At 35.9% G+C, this 22,989-nt stretch overlaps 1 protein-coding gene across 3 annotated transcripts in view; it reads right to left on the bottom strand.

The window, feature by feature from the left end:
* The window catches only part of RAVER2 (ribonucleoprotein, PTB binding 2), a gene marked incomplete at both ends in the record, with an annotated part of 107,779 nt that overhangs the window by 58,907 nt on the left and 25,883 nt on the right, over positions 1-22,989 (bottom strand). For all 3 annotated transcript variants that reach the window (XM_079698572.1, XM_079698573.1, XM_079698574.1), the window contains 2 exons: positions 4,946-5,137; positions 7,723-8,192. In XM_079698572.1, coding sequence (XP_079554698.1) covers positions 4,946-5,137; positions 7,723-8,192 — 662 coding nt within the window. The remainder of the gene's footprint in view (positions 1-4,945; positions 5,138-7,722; positions 8,193-22,989) is intronic.

Below are 22,989 nucleotides of genomic sequence, written 5' to 3'. Positions count from 1 at the left end.
GATTTAAGAAGGCAACAAATTAATATTTTCAAATATTAATTTGCAGAAAAAAAACTTTGAATCTAGATTTTTATATTCAGCTAAGCTATTACTTAAATATGGAAAAGAAATAAAAAATATTCCCAGCCATACACAGTCTAAAAAGTTTTTACTACATTAAACCCTTTCTGAAAATGAGAAATGAGAATAAATGCATGATGATATTACATGATACATGCAAATTAGGGTTTATAATATCACAGTTAATTTTAACCTTGTATACAAAAGCCAGGACCATAAAAACAAAAACATTAAGGTTGGGAATTCCCTGGTGGTCCAGTGGTTAGTACTTGGTGCTTTCACTGCCGTGGCCTGGGTTCAATCCCTGGTTGGAGAACTAAGGTCCTGCAAGCTGTGCAGTGCGGTTCCCCCCCCCCCCAAAAAAAAATTAAGGCAATCCTAAAGTAAAAATGTACTTTATGTACTCCCAATATGGTGGCAGGTGGGGTAGAAGGAAGAAGCAGGATGGAGTTTAGAATGAACTAAGTGGGAAGAAAGAGATACTGATCAACCTAGGGGTGTTAATAAGTTAGGAACAATCACAAGTAGGATAAAACAGAACATCTCACTCTCGAAGCAGAAGAAGAAAATTCTAATTTATCCAATAGTAGATGGGAAATGAAAATAAAGGAAAAAAGTATAGTTTAAAAAAAAACATGACAAGTGTTGGTAAACAGTACAGAGGTTCCTCGTAAAATTAAAAATAGAACTACCATATGACCCAGCAAGTCAACTTCTGTATTTATCCAAAGAAAACAAAAAACACTAACTCGAAAAGATATATGGACCCCATGTTCATTGCAGCATTATTTACAATAGCTAAGATATGAAAACAACCTAAGTTTCCAAAAATGGATGAACAGATAAAGAAAATGTGGTGTGTGTATGTATACAGACAATGGAATAGTATTCAGCCATAAAAAAGAATGAAATTTTGCCATTTGTAGTCACATGGATGGACCTTGAGGGTATTATGCTAAGTGAAATAAGTCAGGCAGAGAAAGATGGATACTGTATGATCTCACTTATGTGTGGAATCTAAAAACAAAAACAAAACAAAACCATAGATACAGAGAACAGACTGATGTTTGCCAGAGGGAGGGGGTGGAGGGTGAGTGAAATGGTAACAGGGGTCAAAAAGTACCAACTTCCAGTTATGAGAGAAATAAGTCATGAGAATGTAATGTACTGCACAGTGACTATGACTACAGTTCATAATGCTCTACTGCATATTTGAAGGCTGCCAAGAGAGTAGATCTTAAAAGTTCTCATCACAAGAAAAAAAATTTTGTCATTATGTGTGGCGATAGATGTTAACTAGACTTACTGTGGTGATCATTTCACAATATATACAAATACTGAATCATTAGTTGTACACTTGAAATCTAATATAATGTTGTATATCAATTATATCTCAAAAGAAATCTATATCAGAAGAATAGCTTTTAAAAATTCCTAGGTGGCTATAAACTGGAAAAAAACCAATAATTAAGCTAAAAGGAAATCATAACAAAAATTGAAACATTCATAATATAAAATTTATGACACATAAGTATGGCATTATAGAAGTAAGCTTACTTTAACTATGTTCATCAGAAAACAATCTAAGTTGAAAACAGAGGAGCTAACCACTGATAACATTAAAGATGGGCAGCGGTGGAGGGGGAGAGTAAATCCAAAGAAAAAAGAAGCAAGGAGGTTATAAAGATAGGGCAAGAATAAGCAAAAGATAGAAAAAAGAGAAATAATGAACAAAACAAAAGCTGTTTCTTTGAAAGGCAAAATAAATAGTTTGCAAGACTGATCAAGGGGGAAAAAAAGGAAATGCAAATAAATAAAATATACGATAAAAAGAGGAGACTAGACATGACAAATTTTAAATAAAATTTTATAAATAGCTATGTGCCAATAAATTTAAAAACTCAAAGTGGATAAATTTGTAGAATATAATCAAATGTCACATATAGTGCACAGAGAGAAAAATAAAACTAATAAACCTAATATCCACAGAAGAAACTTAAGTGGTAATCAATGATTTCCTTCTGGAAGAGGCTCAAGGAGTAAGTCTACACAGTTTCATAGATGAGATCTCTCAAACTTTCAAAGAACGGATGACCCCGATTTTATACAAACTGATCCATGAAATGGAAAGAAAAGGAGAAGGGGGAGAAAAATATGTAAATCATTTTATGAGGTCAATGTTCTCTTGATTCCAAAATTAAGTAAAAACGGTACCCCCAAATTTAAGCATTTTGACTTATGAGCACATTTGCACATATACCAAATAAAATATTATCCAATAAAATCAAACAATGCATAGGAAAAAAAATCATTATCAATTAGGATTTACAACACAAGGATAGAGTAACATTAGAAAAACCTATCAACTGGATTCAGCACATTAATGAACTTAGGGAGAAATCACATAAAATTATCGCAATAGTTGTAGAAATACTCTGATAAACATCAATACCTACTTATGATTTTTTTTAAATCAGAAAACTTGATAAAGGATATGTACCAAGAATCTACAGAAAAAAAAATCAATGCAGCACATTACTTTTAAGACTGAGAAAAATTTAAGATTCCTCACTGTTACTAATACCTAATCATGAAGGGCCTTGTATGCCATGGTAAGGAATTGAAATTATGCACGCATTAAAGAATATTAAGCAAGAAAGTGACATAATCTGGTTTGAGGATGAGAAAGATCACTCTTGTGGGACTGTGGAAGATGGGTTAGAATAGGGAAGACTAACGACATGGCAACCACATAGCAGGTTATTCGAACCATCAAGGTGAGAAAAATGAGATCCTGAGTAAAGTAACAAAGATGCTGACAAGTCTCAAGGATTTAATAGATACCAGGAGGTTGAACTGAAAGGATTTGCTAATATTCTCGACATCTTGATCTAGGGAGTAGGTGAAGAAGACCAATCATGATTAACTGAGTTTTTAATTCAGACAGTTCTAGTTTGAATGAACTGATGCCATACATAGATATTATAGAACACAGAAAAGCAGGTCCCAGAGAAAAATAGTTTTCTTTTGGAAATGTTGAAATTGAACTATTTATATAACATAAAAAGGGGCTGTTTAAATATCATTTGGAAATACAGATTTAGTGCTTAGAGCAAGTGGGTCCAAAAATATATGCTTGGAAATCATCACTGATAGGCAGTAACTAAAACCACTGGAGTGCTGAAGAGGAAGAAAGTGAGGAGGCCAAAAACAGAAGGCTACTGATAGCAGCCCTTCGGGAAAGAGAAGAAAGGGGTGGGACGGTTAGACAGGTAGGAAACAAACGGTAGGCAGAATTCAAGGTAGTAGGCGTTTGGTCTTATTTTTTTTTAATATTTATTTTATTTGTTTTCCTTATTTTTTATTTTTCTTAGCTGCGTTGGATCTTAGTTGCGGCATACGGGATCTTCGTTGAGGCATGCAAGATCTTTCACTACTTTTCTCTCTAGTTGTGGCGCACGGGCTCCAGGGCGCGTGGGCTCTGTAGTTTGTGGCACGCGGGCTCGCTCGTTGAGGCGCGCGAGCTCAGTAGTTGTGGTGCGTGGGCTTAGTTGCCCCACGGCATATGGGATCTTAGTTCCCAGACCAGGGATCGAAGCCACGGTCCCTGCATTGGAAGGTGGATTCTTTACCACTGGACCACCAAGGGAAGTCCCAGGAGGTTGGTTTTAAATGTTGCAAAGAAACCAGGCAAAGAAAGACTGAAAAGTACCTTTTCGACTGAATATTAAGAAATTCCTGTTAATCTTAAAGAGAACAGATTCACTTGAATAGTGGCGGCAGAAACTATATTGCATTGGACTGAGAGGGAAATGAGAAAAGAAGAAAAGGTAACTAGTGGGACCTAACTGTTCAAGAAGCTCCAGCTGTGAGGGAAAAATTTAACAAAGGCTCTTATTTAGAGAGGATTTTTAAAGGAAAAGACTTGAGCGTATTTATAAGCAGGTGGGATAGAGCTAGTGAACAACAAGTGAAAGTAAGTAGAAAGGTGAGGATGAAGATCCTGAGGATGGGGGACATGGGCATGAGCCCCTGCTTTGGCAGGAGGAGGCACAGCCCTCCCTCCAAGAGAACAGGGATCTTTGTTTTGTTCACTGATGAATCCTAAACATCTCTAACATACCTAGCATGCAGTGGGTACCCAAAAAGTATTTATGGAATGAATGCTATTTAAGAGAAAAAATGGGGGCACTTTTGCTGGGGGAGTGTGAGAAAAGTTGAATGAATGAGTCCAGCACATGGCCTTTATATTTCTATAAAGTAGGAGCCACGATCATTGGATAGAAAGAAGGACAAAGACAGGAAAAGAGTGAAGATTTGAGAGAGTCACTGTAGAAAATGGAAAAGAGTGGCTGACAAGAGACAGCTAGTTTTGCTGGGGGATCAGCTATAAACAAATGCCAGACATTTGTAAGGCCACCAAGCCACCTAGTTGTTTCTTTTTCTCCAAGAGGACAGACTGTGCCGCCTGCAAAAGTGGTGACTAGATATTTTCAGAATTGGAAACTTAGCAACTGTGCCACGTGCACAAAAATGAGGCACCACCTCCCGCTACTTCTACTATGGATACTTATGAACACTGAAAAAGGGGGCACCTTGCACTCACTCAAAACTTATAGAACAGGAACTCAAACATTTACTGAATAAATGAAGTTTCCTCAAAATTTTTTCTTGAGATGAATACACGTTATGAAACACAGTTTCTTCTTCTGTATTGACTCCTGGCTTGATTTGGCAGAGGTACCATTTAGCCAGTCAAAAAAAAAAAGAAGGGTTATCTTTACATAATAAAAATATATTGAAGGTCCAATCAATGATTGACTAGTTTGGATAGATTAAAATACTACTTGAATTTTTTTATATCCTAAAAGAAGAACAAACTTACCACGCGTTGAGCTGCTATCAATGCCGCTAATGTACTTCGCCCTGGTGCTCCCGGGGCACAGAAGGAAACTTGAACTTTGCTTCCCTTGATGGCCATACCATCAGCTGCTTGTTGAACCTCTTCAGCATGCTCTGCAGTGCTATATTCAACCACCGCAAAGCCACCAACATAACTACCTTCATCCTGTGCAAGCTGATGTGATACATTTATTAAAAAGGGAATTCTAATATTTAGCTAGAAATACTTATTTACAAGTATGTCATCTAAAAATACAAGGACAAATGTCTCAGAGCATGATACTGGTGAAAATAATGTATTCTTTCCTTCTGAAAATAAAAGTTTACTAGTTGGGTACATGCAGTCCTTCTAGAAGATGGGAAAAGTAAGATTCTGTCAGGTTTCTTTTTCTTTTTATTTTTTTTAATTGCAGTACGCGGGCCTCTCACTGTTGTGGCCTCTCCCGCTGCGGAGCACAGGGATCCGGACATGCAGGCTCAGCGGCCATGGCTCACGGGCCCAGCCGCTCCGCGGCATGTGGGATCCTCCCGGATCGGGGCACGAACCCGTGTCCCCTGCATTGGCAGGCGGACTCTCAACCACTGCGCCACCAGGGAAGCCCTGTCAGGTTTCTTTTTACTTCTTTGAATCTCTGATTTATTTTAAAAGTCAATGTTCAAATGATAATAGTCCCTATATATTAAGATATATATATAACTGATAATTTATAGAAAAATATGGGACACAACAATTAAAACTTTCTTTAAAATAAATTCACCAGATACGCAGACGATGAAACATGCTGAACAATTACTGGATCATAAATCTATGTAAAATAACATTTGCATTATCAAGAGAAGAAAGGTAGAAGGAACCACATTCAAAGTTTTTTTAAATATTTTAGGCAGATCCCAGGAATTTGGTGAAGTATACCAAAGCAAACCTTATTTAGGAAAACTGTGCCCCAGGTTTGTTTAAAATACCATATGCAGGACACAACCTTTTTCTGAATGTGCCCCAAATAAACTCCTGCAATGCAGAACTCAATTTATTTCCAGTCACCCACCTGTAAGAGTGTAAAAGAAGATACTAAAGTCCTGGATCTGTAAAGACTGGTACAAAGAGCAAAAGTAAGAACAAAATAAGACACTAAAAAGTTTCTAGAGCAAAAGTAAGAACAAAATAAGACACTAAAAATTTCTAAGTGTTGAACATGTCTGAATCATCTTAAACACACTGATGCTATAAAGTGATAAATGTGATAAAATTCAGCTTCGTATGTCTTTGAGAAGACACATCTGCAATACTTCTGTTTGAATTTGGCATCCCATAAATTGATACTACAATTAAATCATTTTCCAGTCCTTTTTAGTTTCTTTTCTTATTTTTGAAGCTTTTTGTGTAGTAGACTGAATTTCTATTTTTTCTTCACATTCTTCCTTCCTTTTAAAACTGTCCTCAAATATTTTTTCCACCATAAAACTTCTTCCATTTGCATGGGAGAAAGGAAAAATATCTACCGCTTCCAAACATTTCTCCTACAACCTCATTCCCTTTAACCAAACCAAATCTTAAAATCAGATTTGTAAAAGCCGTTAGTCCCTCTGTTCCCTTCTGTGTCTTCCATATAGTCTATGTCAACCTACCAAGCGAGACAGCCTGACTTTAACAGATCTACTGATAAAGGCATTGTAAAGTGGCTTTATTAACCTTTTGAAAACTTCTAAAATATTTTTATTATTCCTGGTTCATTATAACCTTCATGCCAAAAAAATTACACTATCATTTTAAGTCTTTCAAAAGACAAAGTCATTTTAATTCCATAGCGTCAGCAGTTTTAAAGAAAAATATTTACATTCAGTATGAGAGCCATTTAAATATGTAATGGCCTGACTTGTCATCTAGTGAATTTTCCATTATTTTGAAATATTTTAACAGAAGCTAAATGATCACTCACAATTATTGTAACTTTTTTTTTTACCAGATGGAAAGCTAGACTAGATAACCTCTCAGTTGTATACAGTATATATTTTTGCCTATTTAGTAGAATATATTTAATTTTACTCAAAGTGCTTGAAAATTCTTACCAGTTTTGTCAGTTTTCAGGATCTTCTCTAAATGTCTCACTTACCATGACCCCATTAAAACAGAATAATGCATTCTTTTTACACCTCATAACACTTTTCTATTTTCCATCATATCAGTCTTCATACAGGATTTACAATTATCTGCTTGTCAGTCTCTTCCACAAACTTGTGTGGTATTAAGAGAGTATCTTTCTATTCTCTGTATTTCTGACATTTAGCAATATAGTGTCTGGCACTGAGAAGGTGATAAACAAAATGTGGGTGGATAAAAGGATCAATGCATGAATGGTTCAAGAGTGGATGGAATGAGAAGGTGGATGTGTTAAGTGATGGGTTTGTTAAGACATACATAATTACATAAAGACAATATAGTTTGGCCCATCAACAAAAGGGATTGATTTAAAATTTACCATCATGTGAATTGGGAGATTGGGATTGACATATATACACTAATATGTATAAAATGGATAACTAATAAGAACCTGCTGTATAAAAAATAAATTTCAAAAATTCAAAAAAAATACAAAAATAAATAAATAAAATTTACCATCATATTAAAGTGTTCATTACAGACTCAATTAGAATTAGATTATCCATTGTGATATTTACATAGGTATAATAAATACGTGAGTACATGCAGATACATACGCAGATATTTTTAAATATTTCAAATGATGACTTAAAAATACATACCTGGCAAAACACAGGTTTATGGATACTGGAAAAAAACTGCAAAAGCTCCTCTGAATCCCTGTAGTCACTAGGGAGTTTATCTATACAAAGGCACTTAGAATGAATGAGCTCTGCGGCCAAGAGATTAACATCCATCCACTGTGCAAAGACAGCTGATGCTCCCAACTGTTTACCCAATAGCTCCAATCTAGCCTTTGCAGCAAAGTCCTTTTTCATGTATTCCACAAATCCGTAGCCTTTGGAATGGCCAGTAACTTCACTGTAGACCAGAAAACATCTCTCAACATTTCCATAAGCACGAACAAGTTCTTCAAACTCTTCTAACGTAAAAGAAGTGGGCAAGTTGGTAATACACAGCAAAGCATCTGTTGGCTGGAGCTGGACTATTAAGTCTTTTCCTCGAAATGAGTATTGATGAAACATCTGAATTGCATTCTGGGCTTGTTCTCCATTCAATAATGTAACAAAAGCTGGAAGAAGATAAAATGAACGAGAGTTTTCTGAGCCGGTGTTTTCAAGCTTTTCTGACCATGACCCACAGTAAGGGAATACATTTTATACCTGTGCCTCAGTACATACATACATATATATATTTCCAAAACAAAAGTATCAGGAGGTAACACTTCTATCATGTGCAATGCACTCTGATATTTTCTGTTCTATTTCATTATTTTTAAATGCTGACACCTTCACTTAACTAATTTTATGACCAGTAACTCGAAAAGTATACAAATTATATTAGGAGCTCCATTCTAAGACACCACAATATTCTGGGGGTGGGGGGGGTAATCTTTTCAAACTACATACAGACTTGATATTTTTCCTCAGTTAACACGTGATACAAAATTTTATGAACTTTTATTTCTTCTCAGAGATTTCTAAAAGACCCTATTTGATAGCAAGAACCTAAAAAACAAAGGCATAGCAAAAAGACACCAAAATGCCCAGAGGAAGACAATTCTCCAATTCATGTATATGTTTCCTTAAAATAAAATAAATTACATTGAAACAACACACACACACAATTTGGTATGCTCTTTGCATGAACAATATGGTATGAAAAGATCACAGGATTATTATGATATTGACAAGTAGCTTAACTTTGAATCTTTGGTAAAACAAACCCCTAAAAATTAAAAAATCTGTCCTGTTTACCTAATGAAGTTGTTCCAGCATTAAGCAACAAATACATATGACAATTTGTAAAATCTAAAACATGATACAAATATAAAGTTCTAAATCAATGAAATATCACACAGACATGCGTATCTGATAATATTTTTGAGCAATATTATAAGAAAAATTTAAAACGCCAAATAAAAGAAACAACACAGGGCAAACCACAAACTACAAACACACTGCTCTCTCAACCTTCCTACCTCTCCCTCTTCTCTCCCGCTCTGGAACACACAGTGGAGTTGCTCCATATAAGCATCTAACTTACCCAAATTCAATGATAACAACATGGCAAATATGTACAAAGCAAGAGAGAAAGAAGAATTTAAACAGTGTGGACAATCCTGCTTGTCTTTTCACTCAATCTGCTCTTCCCTCAGCTGGTCTTAGTGCCCACGCAGCTCTCAGACTGAGCATCTCACCACACTTTAACATTTAAAGAAACACATTTTTCATTTAACATGATCTCCACATACAAGGAAACTACTTACAAAGGAATAGCTAACTCTTCCAACACTAGGGGGGAAAAATGGCTTTGCTGCACTTATTGAGAAAATATCTCTTGGTTTCCAATAACCCCTTTTAATGAACTTGAGTTATTTTGATTTTATGCCTTTCTTCCCTTATGCTGACACAGAATACCATTGAATGATATTTTGCTAAAACCAGCAAACAAGCCAACAACAATTTGTAAATACTGGTTATGTTCCTATACCAGCTCATAAGCTCATCAGTTCATATTTGATTTGAATTCTCTGGGTATTTGAAACTGTTAACCATTCCCTTCCTTAACTTCCTTGATAAAGTCCTTCCTGATTTTCTTCATACCTGTCCAAGCACTCCTTCTTCCATCTCCTTTGCTAGATTTTTCTCCACTCACACCACTCACACCTGTAAGGTGGTAATCCTCTTTTTTTTTTTATTGGGGTATAGTTGTTTTACAATGTTGTGTTAGTTTCTACTGTACAGCGAAGTGGAGTTCCCTGTGCTATACAGCAGGTTCTTATTAGTTATCTATTTTATATATGTTAGTGTATATATGTCAATCCCAATCTCCCAATTCATCCCATCTTACCCCTCCCACTTTCCCCCCTTGGTGTCCATACATTTGTTCTCTACATCTGTGTCTATTTCTGCCCTGCAAACTGGTTCATCTGTACCATTTTTCTAGATTCCACATATATGCGTTAATATACAACACTTGTTTTTCTCTTTCTGACTTACTTCACTCTGTATGACAGTCTCTAGGTCCATCCACGTCTCTACAAATGACCCAGTTTCGTTCCTTCTTTATGGCTGAGTAATATTCCATTGTATACACGTATGTAAGGTGGTAATCCTTAAGGTTGCTTCTTGGCAACCAGTGACAGCCATATGACTGTACCCAGCAGCCCTGAGCCATCAACCTCTCTTCTCTATGCCCTCTTCCCCTGGGCACTCATGTCCATGCCCATTTATTCAGTCTCATGTACCAGGTACTGTGTTGGGCACTGGAAAGGAGTTGGTGAACAAAACAAATAAGATCCCTTTCAACAAGGACCTCACAATCCAATAGAGGATGACAGAGATTTGATAGAGAGTTACAAGTGTAATGCTATCAAAGAGGAAGTATGAGGGCTATGGAAGCAATTAAACAGAGCAAAATGGCTAGTCTGGGGGCTCCTAGAAAGCCTCCTATAGGCTGTTAACTCTTAAATCTATGTTTCTAGTCCTCAGTTCCACATATATCCACATACTGATTCACACATGACCAAACATAACTCACAATCTTCATCCTCTCCCTGCCATTCCCTTAAAATCCCAACATTGTTCAGCTTCCTTTATTCTCTATTTCAGTTGCTAGCATCACAACTCACAAATCAGAAACCCGGGAGTTACCCTAGACCCTATCTCCTTTAACTCCCACATAAAAGGAATCCTCAAATTCTACCCTCCAAATAGGTCTTGAATCCATCCTCTTTTCTTCATTCTTCTAGCTTTTCTTCTTTTTCCACAATGACAATAGAGCGATCTCTCAAAAACAAAAGTTTAATTGTGTCTGCTTACTGCCTAAAATGCAATCATTTGGTATCACCAATGAAGCCAAGTCTCAGCGCAGTTATCATGTCCTACCAGGCCACTTTTTTTTTTTTTTTTTTTTTTTTTTTTTTTTACCATGATCAAGTTTGGTTTATTTCAGGAATGCAAAATTAGTTTTATTTTAAAATAGCAATCAAGGGTATATGGGGACACGTGCGCACACACAGCCGATTCACCCTGTCACACAGCAGAAACCAACACAACACTGCAAAGCAACCACACTCCAACAACGATGTAAAAATAAATAAATGAATAAATGAAATAGCAATCAATATAAGTTGCCACGTTACCAGCACAGAAAAGAAAAATCACAGAGTATCTTAGTAGATGCAAGAAAAGATACGTGATAAAATTCAAAGTCCATGCAGGATAAAAATTCTTGGCAATCAGTGGAAAAGAAGGAAACATCCTTTATCTGTTAAAGAATGTCTATAAGGAACCTACATCAAAATTAACTGTGAAAGCCAAAACCATTTACTTTGAGATAGGGAATAAGGTAAGGGTTCTTGTCTCACTAGTTTTATTAACATGGGAATGAAGGTCTTTGCCAGTGCAGTAGGACAAATGCAAGAAGTAAAAGACACAAGGGTTAAGAGGAGAGAAATAAAGCCTGTGTGAAAGATACGTTTGAGTGTGTAAAAAATTCAAACGAACCCACCAACAAAGGGCCTACCAGGCCCTTTTGATCTGACGCCAGCCTCAGTAACTGCCATACTTCCCTTCCCCCCCACATTTCATCCTCCAACGACACTGAGTTGTTTGTAGCTCCATAGACAGCAACTTGTTTCAAGCATCTATATGTTACACATGTAATTCCCCTGCCTACGAGATCTCTCCCAATATCTTCAGCCACTCAAACCTTTTAGTTGGCTTTCAAACCCAGCCCAGGGGTTAATGCATCAGGATCTCCAGGAAGCATTCCCTGATGTTCTCTTCCAGTTAGAGTTAACCCTTGTTTTATTACACCTCTGTATTTTGAACATTGAGTGGATTATTGCACACATCACACTTCATTATAATCTATTTGTTTAGATGCCTGCTATCCTATCAACTGTGAGCTCCCTAAATTGTTAATGAATATATCTCCATCAGCTACCATAGTGTCAGGCACACAGGAGAGGATCTGTAAGTGACAACTGAATGGATGAATGTATACATGCATAGATTAACTAGTACATTTTAAAACGGACTTCTTATTTTCCTTCCCTTAGGTATCTGCATTTGCTCAACGCAAATAAGACATTTGATGGTAGAATTTAGATAACATAATGAAGCAAATTTAAAAGTCCAGGCAGTAGGAAAAAGAGGTCATTGATTCTCTTCTATAGCTTCTTCCATTTCTTTGCAAGGCCAGAAATTCTCTAAAAAAAAAAAAATGTCCAATTTTCTCACATTGACTCTGTGGAAGTGAAAGATGTCACTCTACAGAGAAAAGGCTACAAGGGATTTGGAGATTAGTTCTGTTTCCATTTTCCTACCAAAATTTTAATATTCGACAATTGGTCCCAATCCTTTCACAAGTCACAATTTTATTTAGCCTTTTGCCATTGCTTGCTCCACTAGTTAATTTATTATTGGGACAAATTTGATGGCAAGCATGCAAAAACTTTTTTCCCTAATGTATCCTATTTTAATACAATGATCTCTTCTTATCTATAACAGAGAGCTCTGGTTTTAAGGTCACAGTTTATAACTGTAGCCATCCTTTATTAATCTATTTATTATTATCTGTTTCTTCAAACACCACCATAACTCCTGAAATCCAAGGCAATGTCATTTAATACAGTTACTGAGTTTTTTCATTGTATTATTCTAGTGGGTGATTTTGGCTTTGTAGTATACATCTTTAACTTAACAGTTACCATGAAGTGATACTGGTCTCTTTGTGTATAATCTAAAAACTTTACAACAGTGTACTTCCATTCCTCCCCTCCCAACCTTTGTCTTGTTGCCATGCATATTATTCCTACATGTGTTATAACCTCTACAATATAATGTTATTATTTTCACTTTAAACGATTATCTTTTAGAGATCTGAATATTAATAAAACAGTCTTTACACACATAAAGACAACATCTGGTATTCTTCATTTTTTTGTGTAGATCCAGATTCCCATCCAGCATCATTTTCTCCATGCTTTATTAAAGAACTTCTTTAAATACTCCTTATAATGCAGGTCTGATGGTGATGAATTCTTTCAGCTTTTATATGATTGAAAAACATCTTTCTTCACGCTCATTTTTTTTTTTTTTTTTTTTTGCGGTAGCGGGCCTCTCACTGTTGTGGCCTCTCCTGTTGCGGAGCACAGGCTCTGGACGCGCAGGCCCAGCGGCCGTGGCTCACGGGTCCAGCTGCTCCGCGGCATGTGGGATCTTCCCGGACCGGGGCATGAACCTGTGTCCCCTGCATCGGCAGGCAGACTCTTAACCACTGCACCACCAGGGAAGCCCTTCACGCTCATTTTTAAAGGATATTTTTGGTGGGTAAATAATTCTGTGGGATTTTTTGAGGTATAAATGACATAACATTATATTAGTTTCAGGCGTACAATAAACCAATATTTGTATATACTGTGAAATAATCACCGCCATAATTCTAGTTAACATCCATCACCATACATAGTTACAAAAATCTGTGGGGCGGGGGTGTGGATAAGAACTTTTAAGATCTACTTTCTTCACAACTTTCAAATATGCACTATAGTATTATTAACTATAGCAACCACGCTGGGAACTTCCCTGATGGTCCAGTGGATAAGACTGTGCTCCCAATGCAGGGGGACCAGGTTTGATCCCTGGTCAGGGAACTAGATCCTGCAATGCATGCCACAACTAAGAGCCCGCATGCCGCAACTAAAGATCCCACATGCGGCAATGAAGATCCCATGTGCCGCAACTAAGACCTGGTACGGTCAAATCAAACAAACGAACAAACTATAGTAACCATGCTATACATTACATCCCCATGAATTACTTTATACGGAAATTTATACCTTATGACTCCCTTCACCCATTTCGCCAACCCCTATCCCTAGCCTCTGGCAACCACCAATTGTTCTCTGTATCTATGAGCTCATGGGGGTTTTTTGGTGTTTTTAGATTTCACCTATAAGTGAGGTCCTACAGTATTTGTCTTTCTCTGTCTGACTTATTTCACTTAGCATAATGCTCTCAAGGCCCATTCATTTTGTCACAAATGGCAAGATTTCATTCTTTTTTAAGGCTAAAGAATATTCCATTGTCTATATACACCACATCTTCCTTATCCATTCATCCAGCAGCAATCACTTAGGTTGTTTCCATGTCTTGACTATGGTAAATAATACTGCAATGAGCATGGGGGTGCATATATCTTTTTGAGTTACTGTTTTCGTTTTCTTCAGGTTAACAGCCCAAAGTGGAATTGCTGGACAAATGGTAGTTCCATTTTTAATTTTCTGAGGGATCTCCATACTGTTTGCCAGTAGTTGCACCAATTTCCATTCCCACTAACAATGCACAAGAGTTTCCTTTTCTCCACATCCTCTCCAGCACTAAGTTCTTGTTGTCTTGATAATAGCTATTCTAACAGGTGTGAGGTGATATACAATTGTGGTTTTGATTTGCATTTCCCTGATGATTAGTGACACTGAACACCTCTCCATGTATCTGTTGGCCATCTATATGCCTAATCTGGAAAAATGTCTATTCAGATCCTCTGCCAGGTTTTTAATCAGACTGTTTGTTCTTTTGCTATTGAGTTGTATGAGTTCTTTATATATTATGGATATTAGCCCCTTATCAGATATATGATTTGCAAATATTTTCTCCTATTAAGTAGGTTGCCTTTTCATTTTAATGGTTTTCTTTGCTGTGCAGAAGCTTTTTAGTTTGATGTAGTCCCACCTGTATATTTTTACTTTTGTCGCCTTTGCTTTAGTGTCAAATCCAAAAAATCATCACCAAGACTGATAGGAAGAAGCTTACTACCTATGTTTTCTTCTAGGAGTTTTATGATTTCAGGTCCTATATTCAAGTCTTTAATCCATTCTGGGTTTATTTTTGTATATGGTGTAAGACAGTGGTCCAATTTCATTCCTTTGCCTGTGGCTGTCCAGTTTTCCCAACACCATTATTGAAGAGACTATCCTTTTCCCATTGTATATTCTTGGCTCCTTTGTCCTAAATTAATTGACCATATATGTGGGGGTTTATTTCTGGGCTCTCTATTCTTTTCCATTGATCTATGTGTCTGTTTTCATGCCAATATCATACTGATTACTATAGCTTTACATTACAGTCTGAAATCAGGGAGTGTGATGCCCCCAGTTTTGTTCTTCTTGAGATCTCAAGACTGCTTGGGTTATTCAGGGTATTTTGTGGTTTCATACAAATTTAAGGATTATTCTATTTCTGTGAAAAATGCCAATGGAATGCTTGATGGGATTGCACTGAATCTGTAGATTGCTTTCAGTAGTGTGGACATTTTAACAATATTAATTCTTCCAACCCATGACCATGGAATACCTTCCGTTTGTCTTCAGTTCCTTTCATTAATGTCTTAATAATTTTATGGTGATCTTTTTTTTCTTTCAGCAAAGAAAGAAAAGGTGTTGCCCCATGGTCTTCTCATTTGCATTGTTTCCAATAAACATGCATCATCGTTATCTTTTTCCATCTAAATAATATGCCCTTTTTGGGGGGGGCGCTGTTTTTAAGATTTTTCTCTTTATTACTAATTGCAAACAATTTGATTACAAATGTACCTTACTGTAGTTTTTTTCGCGTTTTTGTGCTTGAGGTTGGTTAAACTTTGGGGATCTCTGGGTTTAGAGTTTTCATCAAATTTGGAAAAAATTCAGCCATTAATTCTTTAAATATTTTTACTGTACTACTTGCTCTCTCTTACAGAGACTCCATTACTCCACCATTAGGACTCTTGAAGTTGGCCCAAAGTTGACTGATACTCTGTTCATGTTTTATAGTTTTTTTTTCCTCTGCTTCATTTTGGTTGTTTCCATGTATTCACATTCACTAATCTGTTCCTCTACAATGTCTACTCTGCTAGTTAATCCCATCCACCCACCCCATTTTTCATCCTGGACATTGTAGTTTTCACCTCTAAAAGTGTGAGTTAAGTATATTTTAATATCTTCCATCCTCTATTTAATATGTTCAATTTTTACTATAAATTCTTGTACATATGAAACACAGTTATAAAAACTGTTTTAATGTCCATTTTCATTAATTCGTCTGCTTCAATTCCAGGTCAGTTTTGATTGACTGGTCTTTCTCCTCATTATGGGTTGTATTTTCCTGCTTCTTTGCCATATCTGGTAATTTTTAATTGGATACCAGACATTGTAAATTTTTACCTTGCTGAGTACTGGATTTTTTTGTATTCATATAAATATCCTTGAGTTTTGTTCTAGGTTGTGGTCATCAGGAACGAGCTCGATCCTTTCTGGTCTTGTTTTTAAATTTTTAGCATCGTTAATCTAGAGTCAATTTACTCCACTCGAGACAAAACACTTCTGAATACTCCTTCTAATCAACCACCAATTATGCTGCCTATCATCCTCACTGGTAGGAATAGCACCATTCCCAGCTGTAAAGCCTTCGTCAATATTTATAACATTGAAGTTGTACATAACCTACAAACCCAGTAATTCACTTGTGGAGAAACAGTTGCAATGTATATTAGAAGACAAGTAAAAGCATATTCATTGCAGCATTATTTAAAATGCTGGAAAAGTTAAAGCTTCCTAAATGCCTATCAGTAATGAATACATTTATCAATGGTAATAAATTGACAGGACAGAATGACATGTAGTAGTTTAAATCAATGAATTAGAGCTATAAGTATCAATGTGGAAAGATCCAAAAAACAAAAGAGGTTAAAAAAAAAAAGCAAGTTGCTAAATGAAAAATACAGTAGAATGCCATTTACATTTAGATTTTAAAAACACCAAGTACAACTCTGTTAACTTTACATATAGTAAAATTTCAGGCATTAGATGGGATGCCTTGGCAAGAAACAGCTCCACAATTTCAATGGCTTAACAAAAGGGTTTTTTTTCTTGTTGCTTTTCATACTGCATATCCCATGCTGAAACGAAGGAAGGAAGGAGGCTTTTCTCATTATAGTCACTCTGGGACTATGTTTAAAGAGGTTCTATAACTTTCCTCAATCACTTTAGCAAGTGGAGGGGTGAGCAGTGAATCACATGCTAGCTCTGAAATCTTCCACCTGGAGGGGATACATGCCATTTCCACTGCACTTCATTAATCGAAAAGCAAATCACATGTCCACTGGTAACTTCAAAGAGGCACAAGGAAGCACTATCTTACCTCTTGACCAGAAGAAAAAGAAAAAGAATCTGTGAACAGCTCTAATGATTACCACAATTAATCATTAGAGGAAGGGAGGGAATGGAATCAGAGAGGGGTAGGAACTTGATTTCATCTTTAACTATAATGTCTTTTTTACAATTTTTTTATAAGTCAGAAAAAATAAATGCAGAATTCCTGACCATACTATCAGAGGTATTCATTCAGTAGTACTACATTAGGGCTCTAGCATGTGTATAATATTTTTAAAGACAAAAAAATACTTTAAAAGAACTTTTTTAATTGAAGTATAATTGACAAATAACATTATATTAGTTTCAAGTGTACAACATAATGATTTTTTTTTTATTGGCCAAGCCACGTGACATGTGGGATCTTAGTTCCCTGAACAGGTATTGAACCCACACCCCCTGCAGTGGAAGCATGGAGTCTTAACCACTGGACTGCCAGGGAAGTCTCCCATAATGATTTGATATTTTTATATATTGTGAAATGGTCACCACAGTAATTCTAGTTAACATCTGTCACCATACATAGTTAAAACTTCTTTTCTTGGGATGAGAACTTTCAAGATCTACTCTCTCAGCAACTTTCAAATATGCAACACAGTATTATTAACTGTGACAAAGAGTCACCATCCTTATATATTACATCCCCAGTACTTCTTTTATAATTGGAAGTTTGTACTTTTTGACTTCCTTCACCCATTTCATCCACCCCTTACAAAAAACATTTTAAAAGCATAAAGTACTTCAATAAAACATTTGCTAATTTGGGAGTCGGGGTATATATATAATGGTTATATCATCCTCCATACATTTTCTTATTTTTTTATCATCTCAAAGAGATGTTTTTAAACATTTACATATCATATGTACACAAAGAAAATAATCAAGTTTAGGCTTTTAATCTCACAGATATAAAACTAATGTGCAGAAAAATTAAATGATTTTCCCAATTTGGATAACTAAAGGTCAAATCAAATAATTTACTAAGTCCAGTAATATATTATTAAAACTGAAGGATACTTAACATATAAAAAACACTCATTAAAATGTTACAACATACAACATTAGAACATTCATTGTAAAAATTCATAAAGCTGTAGTATTATATTATTTATTTATATTTTTAAAAACCAATGCAAATTCATTTTTTTGCCTAATTGTTTATTGAGGTATAGTTGATTTACAATATTATATTAGTTTCAGGTGTACATCATAGTGATTCAAATGTTTATAGATTATAAACAGGTCTATCCATGTGTTGCAAAAGGCAAAATTTCATTCTTTTTTTATGGCTGAGTGGTATTCCATTGTACATAGTACCACTTCTTCTTTATCCATGCATCTGTTGATGGACACTTAGGTTGCTTCTAAATCTTGGCTATTGGAAATAGCTGCTATGAACATTGGGGTGTGCATGTATCTTTTTGAATTAGTGTTTTCACTTTCTTTAGATATTTACTCGGGAGTTGAGTTGCTGATCATATGGTAGTTCTATTTTTAGTTTTATGAGGAACCTCCATACTACTTTCCATAGTTGCTGCACCAATTTACATTCTCATCAATAGTGCCCAAGAGTCCCTTTCTCCACATTCTTGACAACATTTTTTATTTGTACTCTTTTTGATAATAGTCATACTGACAAGTGTGAGGTAATATTTCATTGTGGGTTTGATTTGTAGTTCTCTGATGATTAGTGATGTTGAGCATCTTTTCACGGGGCCTGATGGCCACCTGCATGTCTCCCTTGTAAAAATGTCTACTCAGGTCTTATGCCCATTTTAGTTGGGTTGTTCAGTTTTTTGACATTGAGCTCTATGAGTTGTTCATACATTTTGAGTATTAATCACTTATCAGTCATATCCTTTGCAAATATTTTCTCCCATTCAGGAGGTTGTCTTTTCATTTTGTCAGTGGTTTCCTCCTCTATGCAAAAGCTTTTAAGTTTAATTAGGTCCCATTTGTTTATTTTTGCTTTTGTTTCCTTTGCTTTAGGAGGGATATCCAAAAAAATATTGCTACAATTTATGTCAAAGAGTGTTCTGCTTATGTTTTCTTCTAGGATTTTATGGTTTGCTGTCTTACATTTAGGTCTTTAATCCATTTTGAGTTTAGTTTTGTGTATGTATGAGAAAATGCTCTAATTTCATTCTTTTACAAGAGCTGTCCATTTTTCTCAGCATCGTTTCTTGAACAGACTGTCTTTCCCCCATTGCATACTCTTGCCTCCTTTGTCTTGGATTAATTGATCATAAATGTCTGGGCTTACTTCTGGGCTTTCTATTCTGTTCCACTGATTTATGTGTCTGTTTTTGTGCCAGTACCATACTGTTTTGATTACTGTAGCTTTGTAGTACAGTCTGAAGTCAGAGAGTCTGATACCTCCAGATCTGTTCTTCTTTCTCAAGATTGCTTTGGCTGTTTGGGGTCTTTTGAGTTTTCATACAAATTTTAGAATTATTTGTTCTACTTCGGTGACTAATCCTATTGGTACTTTGATATGATGGCATTAGATATGTAGATTGCCTTGGGTAGTATGGTCATTTTAGCAATATTACTTCTTCCAATTCATGAACACTGTATTATCTTTCCATCTATTTGCGTCATCTTCAATTTCTTTCATCAGTGTCTTAGAGTTTTCTGAGTACAGAGTAAATCTCCTTAGATTTATTCCTAGGTTTGTTTTGTTTGTTTTTGTTTTTTTTGATGTTATGGTAAATGGATCACTTTCTTAATTTGATAGTTCATTGTTAGTATATAGAAATGCAACATATTTCAGCATATTAATGTTGTATTTTGCAACTGTACTGAATTCATTGATGAATTTTTGGTGGCATCTTTAGAATTTTCCATGTGTACTGTGTGTCACCTGCAAACAGTGACAGTTTTACTTCTCCCTTTCCAATTTGGATTTATTTCTTTTTATTGTATGACTGCTGTGGCTAGGACATTCAGTGCTATGTTGGATAAAAGTGGCGAGAGTGGGCATCCTTGTCTTGGTCCTGTTCTTACAGGAAATGCTTTCAGCTTTTCACCATCGAGTATGATGTTATGGGCTTATCATATGGGCTTATCATATGGCCTTTATTATTTTGAGGTTTGTTCCCTCTCTCCCTACTCTGTCCCTACTTTGTTGAGAGTTTTAATCATAAATCGATGTTGAATTTTGTCAAAAGCTTTTTCTGCATATATGAGATGGTCATGATTTTTATTCTTCAATTTGTTAATATGGTTTATCATATTGATTGATTTGCAGATACTGAACTATCCTTGCATCCCTGGGATAAGCCCTGATCATGGTGTATGATCCTTTCAATGTATTGTTGATTTCAGCTTGCCAATATTTTGTTGAGGATTTTTGCATCTATGTTCATCAGTGATATTGTCCTGTACTTTTCTTTTTTTGTGGTGTGTTTGGTTTTGTTATCAGGGTGATGCTGGCCTTGTAGAATGAGTTCAGAAGTATTCCTTCCTGTGCAATTTTTTAGAATAGTTTGAGAGGACAGGTGTTAACTCTTCTCTAAATGTTTAGTGGAATTCACCTGTGAACACATCTGGTGCTGGACTTTTGTTTGCTGCGAGTTTTTTGTTACTGACTCAATTTCAATGCTCTGGTAATTGGTCTGTTCATATTTTCTATTTCTTCCTGGTTCAGCCTTGGGAGACTGTGCATTTCCAGGAATTTGTCCATTTCTTCTAGGTTGTCCATTTTATTGGCATATAGTTGTTCATAGTAATCTCTTATGATCCTTTGTTATTTCTGTGGTGTTAGTTGTAACTTCTTTGCCATTTCTGATTTTATTGATCTGGGCCCTCTCTCTTTTTTTCTTGATGAATCTGGCTAAAGGTTTATCAATTTTGTTTACCTTTTCAAAGAAACAGCTCTTAGTTTCATTGATCATTTCTATTGTTTTCCTAGTCTACTTCATTTATTTCTGTTCTGATCTTTATAATTTCTCTCCTTGTGCTAACTCTAGGCTTTGTTTGTTCTTTTTCTAGTTCATTTAGGTGTAAGCTTAGGTTGTTCAAGAGTTTTCTTTCTCCTTGAAGTAGGCTTGCATCTCAGTAAACTTTCCTTAGAATTGCTTTTGCAGCATCCCATAGATTTGGATCATTGTGTTTTCATTTGTCTTCAGGAGTTTTTTAATTTCTTTTTTTATTTCAATGATACAATGGTTGTTTAGCAGCATTTTGTTTAGCCTCCACATGTGTGTTTAGGTTTTTTTCAATTTTTTTCTTGCAGTTGATTTCTAGTCTCATAGTGTTGTGGTTGGAAAAGATGCTTGATATGATTTCAGTTTTCTTAAATTTACTGAGACTTATTTTTGGCCTAGCATGTGATCTGTCCTGGAGCATGTTCCATGTGCACTTGAAAAGAATGTGTATTTTGCTGTTTGGGGATGGAATGTTCTATATATATATATCTATTAAGTCCATTTTGTTTAATGTGTTGTTTAAGACCAGTGTTTCCTTATTGATTTTCTGTCTGGATGATCTGTCCAACGATGTGAGGGGTTAAAGTCCCCTAGTACTATTGTGTTACTGTCAATTTCTCCCTTTATGTCTGTTATTATTCGCTTTATTACTGCTGTATTTTCTTCTTGGATTGATCTCTTGATCATTATGTAATATCCTTCTTTGTCTCTTGTTACAGTCTTTGACTTAAAGTCTACTTTGTCTGATATAAGCATTGCTACTCCAGCTGTTTTTTGATTTCCATTTACATGGATACCTTTTTCCATTCCCTCACTTTAAGTCTGTGTGTGTCTTTAGAACTGAAGTGAGTCTCTTGTAGGCAGTATATGTATAGCTCTTGCTTTTGTATCCATTCACACATTCTATGTCTTTTGATTGGAGCATTAAGTCCATTTATATTTAAAGTAATTATTTTTTTTACATCTTTATTGGAGTATAATTGCTTAACAATGGTGTGCTAGTTTCTGCTTTATAACAAAGTGAATCAGTTATACATATACATATGTTCCCATATCCCCTCCCTCTAGCATCTCCCTCCCACCCTCCCTATCCCACCCCTCCAGGCGGTCACAAAGCACCAGGCTGATCTCCCTGTGCTATGCGGCTGCTTCCCACTAGCTATCTACCTTACGTTTGGTAGTGTATATATGTCCATGCCGCTCTTTCACTTTGTCACAGCTTACCCTTCCCCCTCCCCATATCCTCAAGTCCATTCTCTAGTAGGTCTGTGTCTTTATTCCTGTCTTACCCCTAGGTTCTTCATGAAATTTTTTTTCTTCTTAAATTCCATATATACGTGTTAGCATACGGTATTTGTCTTTCTCTTTCTGACTTACTTCACTCTGTATGACTCTAGGTCTATCCACCTCATTACAAATAGCTCAATTTCGTTTCTTTTTATGGCTGAGTAATATTCCATTGTATATATGTGCCACATCTTCTTTATCCATTCATCCGATGATGGACACTTAGGTTGTTTCCAGCTCCGGGCTATTGTAAATAGGGCTGCAATGAACATTTTGGTACATGACTCTTTTTGAATTATGGTTTTCTCAGGGTATATGCCCAGTAGTGGGATTGCTGGGTCATATGGTAGTTCTATTTGTAGTTTTTTAAGGAACCTCCGTACTGTTCTCCATAGTGGCTGTACCAATTCACATTCCCACCAGCAGTGCAAGAGTGTTCCCTTTTTTCCATACCC

Source organism: Hyperoodon ampullatus (genome assembly GCF_949752795.1).
Source record: "Hyperoodon ampullatus genome assembly, chromosome: 2".
NCBI classification, from domain to species: Eukaryota; Metazoa; Chordata; class Mammalia; order Artiodactyla; family Ziphiidae; genus Hyperoodon; species Hyperoodon ampullatus.
The sequence above is the reverse complement of the archived record's forward strand: the minus strand, read 5'-3'. Positions and strand labels throughout refer to the sequence as shown.